The sequence below is a fragment of the Theropithecus gelada genome, chromosome 14, assembly GCF_003255815.1.
Source record: "Theropithecus gelada isolate Dixy chromosome 14, Tgel_1.0, whole genome shotgun sequence".
Lineage (NCBI taxonomy): Eukaryota > Metazoa > Chordata > Mammalia > Primates > Cercopithecidae > Theropithecus > Theropithecus gelada.
The window spans coordinates 5,278,186-5,293,017 of NC_037682.1; the positions used below are offsets into that span (position 1 = coordinate 5,278,186).

Here is a 14,832-nt window from a genome sequence, read left to right on the forward strand (position 1 = left end):
GATTTTGACACATTTTACCAAATCTCATGGAATTTTCTTTGGTACTGCACTTGTCCAGTTTTCCAATCCTCAGTCAAGGTAAAGCTGTAGTTTTCTTTATATGGGTCCTGCTCAAATTGTTAGAAATTCCTATTTCTAAGAAATATATTATGACTATCATAAGGCGATTTTCCCATCATCATCCCTGCTCAGGTTACTACCAATTTTTGTTGGAATAACAGAAACTGATTTTTTCCCTATTCATCATACACATAGCTACTTGCTGCGATTATGGATTCTAAGAATGTCTTAGGTAACTATTTGGGTTTTCTAGGTGGGCCATGACATCTGCAAACAGTAGTATTTCTGCCTTTTTTTTTTTTTTTTTTTTTTTGTATTTGCACTTCTTGCTTCATGTTTTACTGCATTGGCCACGGCTGGTAGAAAGATGTTCAGTGGTCACGTGAGGTTTTACTACTTACTTTATTAGGAATGCTTTTGGTGTTTCTCATCTGAATTCCGTGATTGCTTAGAGTTTGAAATCGCTTTTTAAAAATCGTGTTCAGAAAGTACATCTCATGGAAATGACAAATATGAGAACTAAAACCGACAAATTTCCCCCCAAAATCCCACATGCAAAGCCTCCTGGCCCGGAGCCTCTTGAGGCGTCGGTTGTTTGATGACTTCCTATTTCTTTTCCTTTTTTTCTTTTTTTTTTTTTTGACGTTGTCTCTCTCTGTCGCCAGGCTGCAGTGCAGTGGCGCGATCTCGGCTCACTGCAACCTCCGCCTCCCGGGTTCAAGCGATTCTCCTGCCTCAGCCTCCCGAGTAGCTGGAATTACAGGCGCCGCCCACCATGCACAGCTAATTTTTGTATATTTAGTAAAGACGAGGTTTCACCATGTTGGCCAGGCTGGTCTGGAACTCCCGACCTCAGGTGATCCGCCCGCCTCGGCCTCCCAAAGTTCTGGGATTACAGGCGTGAGCCACCGCGCCCAGCTGATGACTCTCCATTTCTTCCTTGGTTCTTTCGGAGTCACTTTGGGAAATTCGGTTCCATCTGCGGTGGTAAAATACAGGCTCTCCCCGCACGCGGCCAATGGACGCTCCCAGCGCGGACAGACAGGCCCATTGCGGGAGCGGGGCAGGGCGGAGGGACCCCAGGGCGGGGCTTCATTCGAGCCCAGCCCCGCCCACCGCCGCAGCCGCGCATGCGCCATGTGCGGGCCGCTTTGGACCCTCCCGCGTGCCGTTCTTACCCGGCCTGCCCCGCGCTGCCGCTTCCGGAAGTGGATCTTGTCTCCTCCCAAGCGGAGCGTTTGTGCCTGAACCTGCCGGGACTGCGACGGCATCGCAGTGCTGCAGAATCCCGGGGGCCAAGGGCGGGCTGCTTGCCGCTATGGCTGGCAGTCAGGATATATTCGATTCCATCGTGATGGCGGATGAGAGGTGGGTGGCGAGGCCAGGCCCGTACCCCGCCCTGTCTGGTCTTCTCCCAGCGGATTCGCCGCCGGCTGAGGCCCAGGGCGGCTGCTGGAGCCTGGCGTCCCTTGGGCGTGCGCATTGGGGAGCGCCTGGTGGTCGTGGACGCAGGACAAGTGTGGGCCTGAGGCTCTGGTCCTTCTCTCCTCGCCCTCTCCGGCGAGGCACGTGCCCAGCTGCTCTTCCAGACCCGCCTTCCCTGTCAGGGCTGTCCCAAGCATCTGCTCAGCCTGGTGGTTCCCCTCCTCCGAGGCCGCCCCGTCTTCTGGGAGGACAGACTTTGCCATCTGGGAGCTGCCTCTTTTTCTGGTTCCTTAACCATAGGACATACGGCAGTATTCATGGATGTGCTGATAGATGTGCCCGACCACACCCCTTTCCCTCCAGCGCCCCTGGGGAGCCCCTCGTGCTGCGACAGTGGGGGAACTGTGAGTTGCCTCCTGGCTGACTTCCAGTGCCCGGCCCACAGGACACGTCCATAGATGTTAGTTAAGAAAGCGACCGAACATTTAGCAGTCAGTTGCTGACGTTTATTTAGCTCTCGCAGTGAGTCAGACGCTGAGCTAAACGTTCCACCCTGGTTATCTACTTCAGCCCTACTTAGTAAGTGGATCCAATTATTCTTCGGAATTTACAGACTAGGAGGCACAGTCACTTTCCAGGGTCACATAACTGATAAGTGGGGAGCTGTGCAGTCTGCTTCATGGAGTGCTGCAGCCCACTCCTTGCGTCTTTGGTGACTGCAGGTTAAGATAGTGCCAGTTCCACTGTTGGGCCTCACGGTCAGTGCTACTCCAGGTACCAGTGGGAGTACATTTTGTGGTGATCTGATGCCATTTCTCTCTGTTGTCCTACCAATGTGATGTCAAACCCTGTGTATGTTGTAGTTTTTTGGAAGCAGTTGACTTGGGCTAGTGCTACTTGAACACTCACAGAACTTTGGCCCCCTAACTCTGGCTGCAAACCAGACTTACCTAGGAGACTTCGAAAAGTAGACTCCGGGCCAGGTGCGGTGGCTCACACCTGTAATCCCAGCACTTTGGGATGCTGAGGCGGGCAGATCACCCGAGGTCGGGAGTTTGAGACTAGCCTGACCAACATGGAGAAACCCCGTCTCTACTAAAAACACAAAATTAGCCGGGCGTGGTGGCGCATGCCTGCACTGTAATCCCAGCTACTCGAAAGGCTGAGGCAGGAGAATTGTTTGAACCTGGGAGGTGAAGGTTGCCATGAGCTGAGATCATACCATTGCACTCCAGCCTGGGCAGCAAGAGTGAAACTCCATCTCAAAAAAAAAAAAAAGGCCGGGCGCGGTGGCTCATACCTGTAATCCCAGCACTTTGGGAGGCTGAGGCAGGCGGATCACGAGGTCAGGAGATCGAGACCATCCTGGCTAACATGGGGAAACCCGTCCCTACTAAAAATACAAAAAATTAGGCGGGCGTGGTGGCAGGCGCCTGTAGTCCCAGTAACTTGGGAGGCTGAGGCAGGAGAGCGTGAACCTGGGAGGCGGAGCTTGCAGTGAGCCTAGATTGCACCACTGCACTACAGCCTGGGCCACAGAGCAAGACTCCATCTCAAAAAAAAAAAAAAAGTAGATTCTGGGCCAGGTGTGGTGGCTCACACTTGCAATCCCAAGACTTTGAGAGGCCAAAGCTGGAGAATCGCTTGAGCCCAGGAGTTTGAGGCTATAGTGAGCTGTGATTGTACCACTGTACTCCAGGCAGGGCAACAGAGACCCTGTCTCAAAATTAAAAAAAAAAAAAAAACGAAGGAAGAAAGAAAAGTAGATTCCAGGGCCTTGCTCCAGACTTACTGAATCTCTGGGGGTGAGGCTTTTGAGTTAATATCTTTGAATTTTCCTTGTGTGTCTCTAGTATTCTTATCAGGTTTGGGAATCACTGATTTAGCCCTTTGTTGTAGATGAAGAAACTGGGCTACAAGAGGTACAGTGACTTCCAGAGGAGACTAGGAAGTGGTATATCTGGGACCGGAATCTGTGTCTTCTAACTTGAATTTTAGGCTTTTCCTTCTTACTCTGGCTTGTCTTACTGGGTCCGGGTAATATAAGAGAGAAAAATTTTTCTGGAAAAAGTATTCTTTCTTCTGTTGATTTGATGAAGCATGTTTCTTCTTCACAGGTTTCATGGGGAAGGGTATCGGGAAGGCTACGAAGAAGGCAGTAGTTTGGGTGTGATGGAAGGAAGGCAACATGGCACGCTGCATGGAGCCAAAATCGGGTCTGAGGTAAGTGGGAACCCCCATCTGGAGATGAAACCTCTTCATTTATAGTTTATAATTTATTTGGATATTCAGTGTGATGGAGTAAGAATGTCAGGCCTTTTAAAATCAACAGTGCCTTGGCGTGGCGGCAGGCGCCTGTAGACCCAGCTACTCCGGATGCTGAGGCAGGAGAATGGCATGAACCCAGGAGGCGGAGCTTGCAGTGAGCCGAGATTGCACCACTGTAGTCCAGCCTGGGTGACAGAGCGAGACTTCGTCTCCAAAAAAAAAAAAAGTCACAGTGCTGGATGGGCACAGTGACTCACACCTGTAATCCCAGCACTTTGGGAGACTGAGGTGGGCGGATCACCTTGAGGTCAGGAGTTGGAGACCAGCCTGACCAACATGGTGAAACCCCGTCTCTACTAAAAATACAGAATTAGCTGGGCGTGGTGGCGCATGCCTGTAATCCCAGCCACTTGGGAGGCTGAGGTATGAGACTTGCTTGAACCCGGGAGGCGGAGGTTGCAGTGAGCCAGGATTCGTGCCATTGCACTGCAGCCTGGACAAGAAGAGTGAAACTCCGTGTCCAAAAAACAAACAAACAAAAATCACAGTGCCTTTGTGTGGGAGTTAATGGACTAGATGGACTGTTGCTGGAGAAATACTCTTAGTACAGAACCGAGAGCGCATTTTGCTGTGGGTAGGTATAATTAAGTTATGCAGGCTGGATAAGATAAAACAAGTCCCTGGTCTCCTCAGTTTATTTTGGAGTGTCGTGGTGCTGGCTCATGTACTAAGCCAGCTGAATCATTGTCCAAAGCATGGGTGCCCTCTGTCATGTGAAAATATTACATTTATGTTTACGTTGAAATTTCATTAACTTTATGGGTTTTTTTTCTCCTCTTGCCCTTTGTCCTAGATTGACCCTTACTTACAGATAAGTCGCCCTTAGTGGCAAAGTCTGAGTTGAGGCAGTTATGACTATATTGGATGTTTGATGCTTTGAAACAGATCACCACAAAATGCATGGGGATTAACACAGCAAATATTGATGGTCTCACATGTTTCTGAGGGTTGGGAACTCAGGAGCAGCTTTGCTGGGTGGTCCTGGCTCAGGGTGTCAGCCGGAGCCATGTCACCTGACGGCTTGACTGGGGTTGGAGGATCTGCCTCCAAGGTGGTGCTGTTACCTGACTGTGGGCATGGACGTCTCCATGAGGCTGCTTGTGTGTCCTTGTGACATTCAAGAGTGAGTGGTCCAAGAGAGCTGGTGAGGCAGGTGGCATTGGCGTTTATCCCTAGACTCAGGAGCTTTGTGCTGGTCCTCCACATTCTGTTGGTTACGAAAGCCACCCTGATGGAGTGTCGAGGGACCTGCATAGGGCATGGGTACCAGGAGATGAGGACTGGGGCATCTGGGAGGCTGGCTGCCCCACCGATGACCTAATCTCCTAATTTCCATTGCCTAATGCCCAACGGGTACTTCCAGAACAATAGTGTAAGAAGCACCGCTGCCCTTTGCCCCCACCTGTTGTTTTGAGAGATCTTGGTAATGAAAGTGTAGCTAGTTGGCTTATTAATTTCACTCTTACATATTTTTCACATTCACAGATCGGGTGCTACCAGGGTTTTGCTTTTGCATGGAAATGTCTACTGCACAGTTGCACCACTGAGAAGGACAGGTAAAGATGGAGGTGTCTTTCTTTCTTAGTGTAGGAACCAGGAGTTCTAGTTCCATGGGTTACCGACATGCCCTCGAGTAATCAGTCTGTCTGTTCCTCATCTGTAAAATGGAGAAAATAATCAGTGTCAAGCTTGAGCGTTGTTAGGAGATTTAACGAAAATACTAAACAGAAAGCGCCAGGCACGTTTTAGGTGTTTGATGAACACTGGCTGTTGTTGCTTCTCACGAGTTCTATGCTCCTGCCTTTTACCTGGAGTCATTAGGGAACCACGTGGCTTTTAGATACCCTACCAATAAAATAATGTTGACATTGATTGTATTTTCTCGTTCACCTTTCCCCTGAGCTTCTAATAAACAAATTATAACAGTTTTATATGACTTGGGCCCAGAAATGAGGATGCCATTGTCATCAGTTTTTTAATGTAGCCAACTAAGTCTGTTAACAAGAAAATGCATTTATATGTGTTTAACTCCTTTCTGGAGCTTGTCAACAGTCAATAAATGTTAGCTGTCATTTGAATTGTTTTTAGCTGTTAAAAACTCTTCTCGGCCGGGCGCGGTGGCTCAAGCCTGTAATCCCAGCACTTTGGGAGGCAGAGACGGGCGGATCACGAGGTCAGGAGATCGAGACCATCCTGGCTGACACGGTGAAACCCCGTCTCTACTAAAAAATACAAAAAAAAACTTAGCCGGGCGAGGTGGCGGGCGCCTGTAGTCCCAGCTACTCGGGAGGCTGAGGCAGGAGAATGGCGTAAACCCAGGAGGTGGAGCTTGCAGTGAGCTGAGATCTGGCCACTGCACTCCAGCCTGGGCGACAGAGCGAGACTCCGTCTCAAAAAAAAAAAAAAAACAAAAAAAACCTCTTCTCAGCCGGGTGCAGTGGCTTACGCTTATGATCCCAGCACTTTGGGAGGCCGAGGTGGGCAGATCACCAGATCAGGAGTTCGAGACTGGCCTGGCCAGTATAGTGAAACCCTGTCTCTACTAAAAATACAAAAATTAGCCAGGTGTGGTACTGTGTGCCTGTAGTCCCAGCTACTCGGGAGGCTGAGGCTGAAGAATTGCTTGAACCCGGGAGGCGGAGGTTGCAGTGAGCTGAGATCACACCACTGCACTCCAGCCTGGGCGACAGAGCGAGACTCCTTCTCAAAAACAAACAAATAAAAACTCTTCTTCCTGCATTGTACTTACGGAGGCCCCACGTGGCCCTGCTTTATCTAGCTTCATTCTGGAGCTGGAAATGAACCCTCAAGTAAACGGCAGAGATGGTTTGGATATTCTGCCGTTCATGGGCGGCAGCAAGCGCGAGACCTCAGCTGGTGCTCTGGGTCGTTCTGACACCTCGCGGCCTCGCCTAGCGTGGGGGGGCACAGGGAGAGTGGATAACACTCGCCCTGACCACGTGCCTTGTGCTTTTATTTGAAATATCTGGAATTTCTAGAAATACCTTGAATATCTTGAATACTCAAGTGTTTAAGAATGAGGGTGCTTGCAGCTGATTCGGTGGTTCTTTCTGCTGCATTTGTAGCAGCGGCTGGGAGTTGATGGGATTCTGGGTTAGTAGAGAGGCACCTGAGGACATTTTCCTCTTGGTTCTCTGGCGGTGGCGGGCAGCTGGGGACCCCAGGGAAGTCGTTGTTGGCAGCCTGTGCCGCCACTGGGTGGCAGTCAAAGCTGAGCTTGGCTCTCGACTCCAGGCCACAAAAGGATGTGTGTGCTTGGCGTTCTCCACCCGTCTCCTGTCTCCCACCGCGGCAGAATCTGCCGGCTCCCGGAGAAGTGCTCAGCTGTGTGTCCGTGGTCCCATCCCAGGAGGCTGCCAGCCCTTACCCCAGAGCAGGGGTTTGCTGACGTCTTAACGCAGCACACCCAGTCTAACTAACAGAGAAGAACCGCTTTGGTTGACGAGGGGCTGGTGGAAGCCCGGCCAGACCCCCCTCGCAGCCACCCTCGCCCCGTCCAGTAGTACCCAGAGGTCTCTTTGGAACCTAAGGCTTTATTGTAGAGCAGTGGGTCACGGATGTTTGGATCTTATATGTCAGGTTTTGTTTATTTTTTTTAAATGAAGAAGGGCTGATGTTGCATGTTTTACCTGTAAATGTTTCCAAATAAGGATGTTAAGAGAAAAACACCTGCCACTTGCATTGTCATTCAGCAAAATGCTGGGCATGGTAACACCAAAGAAACCATGGAGAGCGGCATCTCGGGCCAAAAGATGGTGCTTTCTGTTGAGTAACTAGCTTTCCAGTAAACTGCGTGGCGCTTCTGTCCCCAGCTTTAGCAGTCTGGTGAAACCCTTCTGCAGAGCAGCGCGTGCCGGGGCTGAGCGTGGGGGCTCTGGTACCATCACTTTTGTTTCGTTAGCCCTGAGCTGCTCACACCTGCCTGATGTGTGCTGCCTCTGACGGTGCGCCCAGCTGGGTGTGTCTGAGCAGCATCGCTGAGCACCGAGGGTGGTCCTTTCCACTGGGTAGCATACAGCCACCTCCCACGTTTTGGCGTCTCCCTTTGGTTTCCCTGGAAACCAGGTGCTTTGTTGCTAAAACTGACTTGCTTTGACCTTTCACAGTTTTGTATTTTCTCAGAGAGGTAGCCGTCGTTAGCTCTTGTAAACTGGATGCAGCTGGCGAACTTGCTCGTCTGTGTGTCCAGGAGCACCAGCTGTTTGCACACACACAGGAGTCTTGGTTGCTTTGAATTGCTGTTGATCCATCCTCACCGTCAGTTCTTTAAAATTCCCGGTAATCGAGAATCTTGCCTACTCTGGCCACTCACATGGTCCGTCAGTTCTTTAAAATTCCCGGTAATCAAGAATCTTGCCTACTCTGGCCACTCACATGGCCCAGTGTGGCACAGGGGCCGTGTGCTTCTGTGGTTCATTGGAAGGACCTGGCCCCACCAGATGTACACATGTGTGGATTATTTTTAAACCCCTGCAGGTGAGAGCCCTGGTCTCTAGGATCCAGAGGAAACCAAGAGACTGACATTTATTGAGCACCTACTCTGTGCTGGAGTCCAAGCTTCATGTCTTTTTTTTTTTTTTTTTTTTTTTTTTTTGAGATGGAGTCTCGCTCTGTCCCCTAGGCTGGAGTACAGTGGTGTAATCTCAGCTCACTGCAACCTCCACCTCCTGGGTTCCAGAAATTCTCCTGTCTCAGCTTCCCGAGTAGCTGGGACTACAGGCGCACACCATCACACCCAGCTAATTTTTGTATTTTTAGTGGAGATGGGGTTTCACCATATTGGTCAGGCTGGTCTTGAACTCCTGACCTCAGGTGATCCACCCGCCTTGGCGTCCCAAAGTGCTGGGATTCCAGGCGTGAGCCACCAGGCCCAGCCCATGTCAGTTATTTAATACTCTTGGAAGTCTGTGAGGTTGCTGTTACTCTCCCCATTTTAAAAAAGATAAACAACAGAAATGAATTTCTTACCATCTGGAGACTGGGATGCCCCCCATTTTACAGACAAGGCCAGCAGGGTTGAGAGCGGGTAGAGCGGGTAGGTCGGTGTTGGGGAGCAGTCATGCCCAGGGCTGCTGTCTCCTGAGTGCACACCCTTTCTGCAGAACCTCCTTGCCTCCCTAGCAAAGCTCTGTCCTTCCTGGGGAGGGGACAGTACTGATTTCTGCTCTTTTGAGGGAGGGGTTTGCTGGTTTACTTGCAGCTGAACTCCGGAAGGCTTTGAGCACAAAGATTCCAAATCCTGGAAAATCCCCAGACCCAGAGCAGGCTGCTTGTGCCCAGCCCCAGTCCCTCTTGCCCAGTTCTGTCTGTTTTTACGTGTGCGACCTCGAGAGTCAGTGGGGCTTCAGGCTGCCTCAGCCACTCAGCCCCATGGTCCGGATGGAGGCATGTCTAAGCTAGGCACACACTTGCTGTTGAGGTGCTGGGTGTGGGCCTAAGCACGTTGCTAGGTAAATAAATATGATTTCGTATAATGAGAAAATGATCATCCAGCTTTTGAACGAAGGCATTCTTAGCACACCTGCTGGGTTTCAGTAAGCAAGTAGCATAGCTGTTGCGTAAGTTGAACCTGGTGTGTGCACATGACTGAGAGTCTGTATTTCTGTGCTTTACAGCCGAAAGATGAAGGTCTTAGAATCATTGATTGGAATGATCCAGAAATTCCCTTACGATGACCCTACTTATGATAAACTCCATGAAGACTTAGACAAAATCAGGGGAAAATTTAAACAGGTGCGTGCACTGTGTGTTTCCTCCTGCTGGGAGCGCCTGACTGTGCCTTTCCCGGGCGGGGCGGCGCACTCCAGGGCCACTGCGGCGATGGCTTGGGGCTGCGTGCGCCGTGGAACTGTCCGTAGAGGCGCCTCGTCCTTGAGTCGCACTGCGGGAAAACCGAAGATGGTCCAGAAAATAGGAGTTAGAACTCACTTATGGGCTGGCCACGTAGACAGGAAAAGCTATAGGGAGAGTTATCTTCTCGTTTTTCAGTAAAAATACACAAATTAAAAATACCATCCCTTTTCTTTTGTGTTTTCAGTTTTGTTCATTACTCAACGTTCAGCCAGACTTTAAAATTAGTGCAGAAGGTTCCGGACTTTCATTTTGAGAACGATGGATGAACAGAGACCGAACATCGAGGAACAGATGTGTGTGTGACATGTTTAGAAATGCGGCAAAGGGCCAGACGGTGCTGGGACGGCCGTCGTTCAGTGGGAGGGTGAGGCTTCCGGTTCGGCCGCGGGAGGGCCTCCTTCCCCGGGGTTTTTTGCCTGTGTCATCTCGGTGCCCGCCGTGGGGCCTCTTCACACATGCCCTTTGTTGGGCTGAAGCCATCCCTGGCAGAGCCCTCGCGCGGCTGCTCCGTGCTGGGCCCACGTGCATTGGCCTGATGACCTCTTCGGCAGCACAGGCCTGGCTGGCTCTGGCCTGGGGTTGGCTCTGGATAGGGTCAGTCCCCAGGCCTGGACTCAAGGCAGGTTTTTAAATTTTTTTTTGCAATGAGAGAGACAGTTGGCCCTCAACGAGGCTCGTGGGAGGTCTGGACGGGTGCTGTGCCGCATGTCGAAGCCCATTGTGCGCCAGGCCCTGCAGGACGTACGTCTCGTGTTTTATTTAATCCCTTCAGGAGCCCACGGGGTGGGTGTTACTCCCATTTTACAGAGGAAGAAGGTGAGACAAGAAGGGGTTGCCTGGTCTGAGGGCAGCCAGCAGCAGAGCTAGGACTTCCACCCCCAGGCCGTGCCTCACCGCCACCAGGCACAGCCGCCTCTGGAATGCACAGGCCGGCACCTCAGCACTGGGAGTCCCTGCCCTCCCTCCCAGGCCGCATGGGTCCTGCTGAGCCTCGCGGAGCATGGGGGAGTCCGTGGTGGCCAGTTTGCCTGGCCATCTGGCTGAGAGGAAGAAAGGCCAGCCCAATCCTGAGGGGACCCGGACATATCCTTCACACTGTCCCCAGAGGGGCGATGAGCTCTGCAGCATTAAAAAATGGTGAAGGGGGGAAATATTTTGAACCAAAGACCAAATGTTAGGAGGCCATTATATTTGCAGAAACTGAGAACCGTGTGTACAGGCTCCTGCATTCTCCCCTCTCCTAGGCGCTTTTTTGTCTCTGTCGGTCCTTAACGAGGTGTCATACAGAGACAGTGGACTGGGCACAGATGAGCGGAGTGGATGGTTCGGTGGGTCCCCACGAGGTGAGTGGTCATATGCGATGACGTGTTCACGCACCCTCCTGTGTGCACCTCAGGGTCACCGAAGTCCCCACACGCTGGCTCTCCCCACCCCTCCTGTTCCAGAAAGCATGTCTGAAAGCAGTCCACGGGATTATTAAGGAGTCACCATGAATCCACTTCGGTTTTAAAACCATTCCCGAATGTCCTAGTGGATTGTGCTGTGCTGCCTAAGCTGCTGGCTGCAAGAGCCAGAGCAGGGACTCCCTCAGGAGCAGCGGTGGGCGGGCCTCCACGGCGGCAGGGGGACCTCCACGGCGGGCGGACCTCCACGGCGGGCGGACCTCCACAGCGGGCAGGCCTCCACGGCGGCGGGCGGGCCTCCACGGCGGCTCAGGAGGAGAGAGAGCGCTGCTTTGTTTTTGTTTCAGTTTTTCGTTTGAGACAGAGTCTCACTCTTTCACCCAGGCTGGGATGTAGTGGCCCGATCTCGGCTCACTGTAACCTCCACCTCCTGAATTCAAGCGATTCTCCTGCCTCAGCCTCCCTGGTAGCTGGGATTACAGGTGCCCGCCACCACGCCCAAGTAACTTTTATATTTTTAGTAGAGATGGGGTTTTGCCATGTTGGCCAGGCTGGTCTTGAACTCCTAGCCTGAAATGATCCACCCACCTCCACCTACCAAAGTGCTGGAATTGCAGGCATGAGCCTCCACTCCCAGCCTGCTTTTTCTTTTTGAAGACAAGACTTAGGTCTCCTCCTCCTAAACTGTAAACCTGTGTGTGTGGCTGTGCACCCCTCATTTGTGGCCTCACCTCAGGTCTGGGGAAGTCTGCGTTGGGCATCGCCCTGTTGTGCCTTCATCAGAGCTGCTGCCTCTGGGCAGAAAGATTTCCATTCTTTCTAGATGGCAGGATCAGGGGCCTTTGTTGTGTTTCCCTTGGTGGATTTTTGTGTTTTGTAAGTTGTCTATTTTGATAATGTATTATTTTTATAATTGGAAAAAAGTAAATAGCATATTTTAAAGTGAAAGTTTGTCTGGGACCGTTTATAATAGCATCGTTCATAACACAGCATCGTGTATAACACAGCATCGTTTATATCACAGCGTCACCTGTAACACAGTGTCATTTATAACACAGTGTCACGTATGACACAGCATCATTTATAGCACAACATCCAGCCAGTTTGTTTCTTCCTCCAGGGCAGTTCGGATCTGGATGTGAAGGAAGACATGTGCCCTAGATTTCTGCCAGCTCGTCTCCTTAACCCAGCGTAGACACAGCCGCTGCGAGAGTGGTTCCGTCGTGTTGGGGACTGGTCAGCTCCTGCTCACCTGGCCCAGCTCTTACTCATCTCCCCTCTCCGAGACATCTCTATCCCCGCTGTCCCCGACCTTCTCTCCCCTCCTCTTTTTTTTTTTTTCTTCTCCCATCTCTGTCTCCTGTTCTCTCTCCCTACTCCCTGTCTGCCTCTTTGGTACAGCTGGCTGAGCAGCAGACTGCCACTTCCTCCTCTGGTTTGCCTCACAGGGAGCCAGGATTGCCTCATCTTCAAGATTCTCACACACTGTGCTGACCTGTGCCTGCCTGGCCCCTTTCTAGAGGACGAGACCCAGTTTCCAGGATCCCTTGGTCACCCCCGACATTGTGGTACAGACAGAGCCCACTGTAACAGGTGCTTCCATCCTATCCAGGCAACGCCATCCTCAGCCTCTACCCTGGGAATGAGCATGTCTGTGTCTTCTCTTCTGCTAATGAGGTGTTAGTAGAGGGTCCGACCAGTCCCCAGCACAGTGGGCCCACTCTTAGAATGACTGTGTGTCTGTGCTGGGTTAAGGAGATGAGTTGGCAGAAGGTCCTGCGGGGGCTTCTGGGAAAGGTTACGTCATTCCAAAGAAAAGGTGCTGGTGCTATTTTGAACATCATCCTGTTGGGATGTGACAGCTAGAACTGCTCCAGTCATCTTGCAAGCTGGCTACAGCTGAAGCCACCCCGAGCCTGGCAGAGCGAAGAGCTAGGAAGAACCTGTGTCCTCGATACCACCGTGTGCTGTTCCCAGCAGCCCTGAGCCACCTTGCTCGCACCTGTAAGCACTACCCATCCCAGTCATGGAAGGCTGTGGCCCTGGGTTTCCGTTGTTTGCGGACAAAGTCTGCTTGTTGCCTTCCCCATCCCCGTCAGGCCCATCCCGTCCTGCTAATTCTGGATGTCAGCCTTTGTCCAGAGTGGCCTTGAGTTTGGGAGCTCCTGGGGTTGGATTGCATCCCTTGTGGTTGGTTTCCCAAGGCTTTGGCCTGCCCCTTCCTTCCTGTCAGAAGCCCCCAGCGTGTTGGCTGCCGCTGTCTCAGCTCGGGCTGCCACCACAGCACCACCGATGGGTGACTTCAACAGCGGTCCACCTTCCCTTCGTTCTGGAGGCTGGAGTCCGAGATCAAGGCGTCACAGGGCTGCTCCCTCCTGAGGCCTCTCTCCTTGCCTTGCAGACAGCTGCCTTCCCTTCCCACCATGTCCTCACGTGGTCGTTCCTCTGTGTGTGTCCTCATCTCTTATAAGGACCCCAGTCAGATTGCATTCGGGCCCACCCAGCCTCATCTGAACTTAGTTACGTGTTAAAGACCTCACTCTTCAAACAGTCACATTCTGAGGCACTGGGGGTTAAGGCTTCCATGTGAGTTTTGTGGGGACACAGTTTAGTCCCTAACAGGACCCGGCTGTGGCTGCTGGATAGACTGTTGAATTGGGACTCGGGAGGAAATAAAGCCATTTCATGTAAAAGCTGAAGTTACTTCAGTTAGTTTTTCTAGAATGTTAACAGCTAGGCACAAGCAAGAGTAGTCAGTCCTCCACTGAACTCTGCACTTTGGAATCACCTGTCAGAGTCACTGGATGGCCAAAGGGAACTGCCCAAGGGCCACTCAGCGGTCCTAAAACACGACCACCTTTCACTTTATTTTACATTCACCCCTTGACATTTTTTCTCTAACCAGTGGCAAGAAAAGAATGAGGAGATACGGAAGAAGGGACGAGAGGCCTATTTGCCCGGTGGCTGCTACTGGCCCGCCCTTTACCGGGATTATCCACCAGTGCTGGAGGCAGGGCTACCACCCTCGCTTTGCAGAGATACTGAGGACAAGTCCAGTGGTCACAGTAAGTGACCAACTTCAGGCTTGACGGGGCACAGCAGGGCTTGAGCAGGTTGCTTGAATGATTCGCTTCCTGAGGCCATTGCTTTTTGAGAATTTGCAGCCTGTCTTCAGGACCAGTCTTGCATCTGGCACAGCAGTCCCCAGCCTTTTTGACACCAGGGACTGGTTTTGTGGAAGACAGTTTTTCCATGGCCAGGGCTTGGGGGTGGGGATGGCTTGGGGATGAAACTGTTCCACCTCAGATCATCAGGCATTAGATTCTCATAAGGAGCAGGCCCCTTAGGTCCCTCACGTGCACAGTTCACAATAGGGTTCCCGTTCCTATGAGAATCTAACGCCTCCGCTGATCTAACGGGAGGCGGAGCTCAGGCGGTAATGTTCTCTTATCTGCTGTTCACCTCCTGCTGTGCGGCCCGGTACCTAACGGGTCATGGACTGGTGCCGGTCCACGGCCTGAGGATAGGGGACCCCGATATAGCAGATTGAGGCCAGATTGAGGCAAAAGCAGCTGGATTTATGGAAAACGACCCATGCCGGCTGCCTGTAGGAGAGGCAGTGCCTGGATGGGTCCTTAGCTGCCCCAGACCCTGTGAGCAGGTCTCACCTAGGGATGCCCCTGGCACTTTGGGAGCCCAGGGGAGAGGAGGGAATGAGAGGATGGGCACAGGAGGAGATGAC

At 51.9% G+C, this 14,832-nt stretch overlaps 1 protein-coding gene across 4 annotated transcripts; it reads left to right on the forward strand.

The window, feature by feature from the left end:
• Positions 1–1,269: 1,269 nt before the first annotated feature.
• On the forward strand, positions 1,270–11,260 carry LTO1 (LTO1, ABCE1 maturation factor). 4 transcript variants are annotated; one of them, XM_025355303.1, is made up of 6 exons: positions 1,270–1,428; positions 3,603–3,708; positions 5,299–5,369; positions 9,450–9,567; positions 9,872–9,980; positions 10,591–11,260. In XM_025355303.1, exons 1-5 carry the CDS (start codon positions 1,379–1,381, stop codon positions 9,938–9,940), a joined length of 414 nt encoding a protein of 137 aa, XP_025211088.1. In that variant the 5' UTR covers positions 1,270–1,378; the 3' UTR covers positions 9,941–9,980; positions 10,591–11,260. The 4 variants fall into 4 exon arrangements, with proteins under 4 accessions (XP_025211088.1, XP_025211089.1, XP_025211087.1 ...); XM_025355304.1 differs by having other exon boundaries at positions 10,657–11,260; XM_025355302.1 differs by lacking the exon at positions 10,591–11,260 and having other exon boundaries at positions 9,872–10,227.
• Positions 11,261–14,832: the final 3,572 nt, after the last annotated feature.

Coding starts and splice junctions, on each gene's coding strand:
- LTO1 (XM_025355301.1), top strand. CDS start 1,379: ATGGCTGGCAGTCAGGATATATTCGATTCCATCGTGATGGCGGATGAG. Junction 1,429..3,602: donor ATCGTGATGGCGGATGAGAG/GTGGGTGGCGAG, acceptor TCTTCTTCACAG/GTTTCATGGGGAAGGGTATC. Junction 5,370..9,449: donor TGCACCACTGAGAAGGACAG/GTAAAGATGGAG, acceptor TGTGCTTTACAG/CCGAAAGATGAAGGTCTTAG.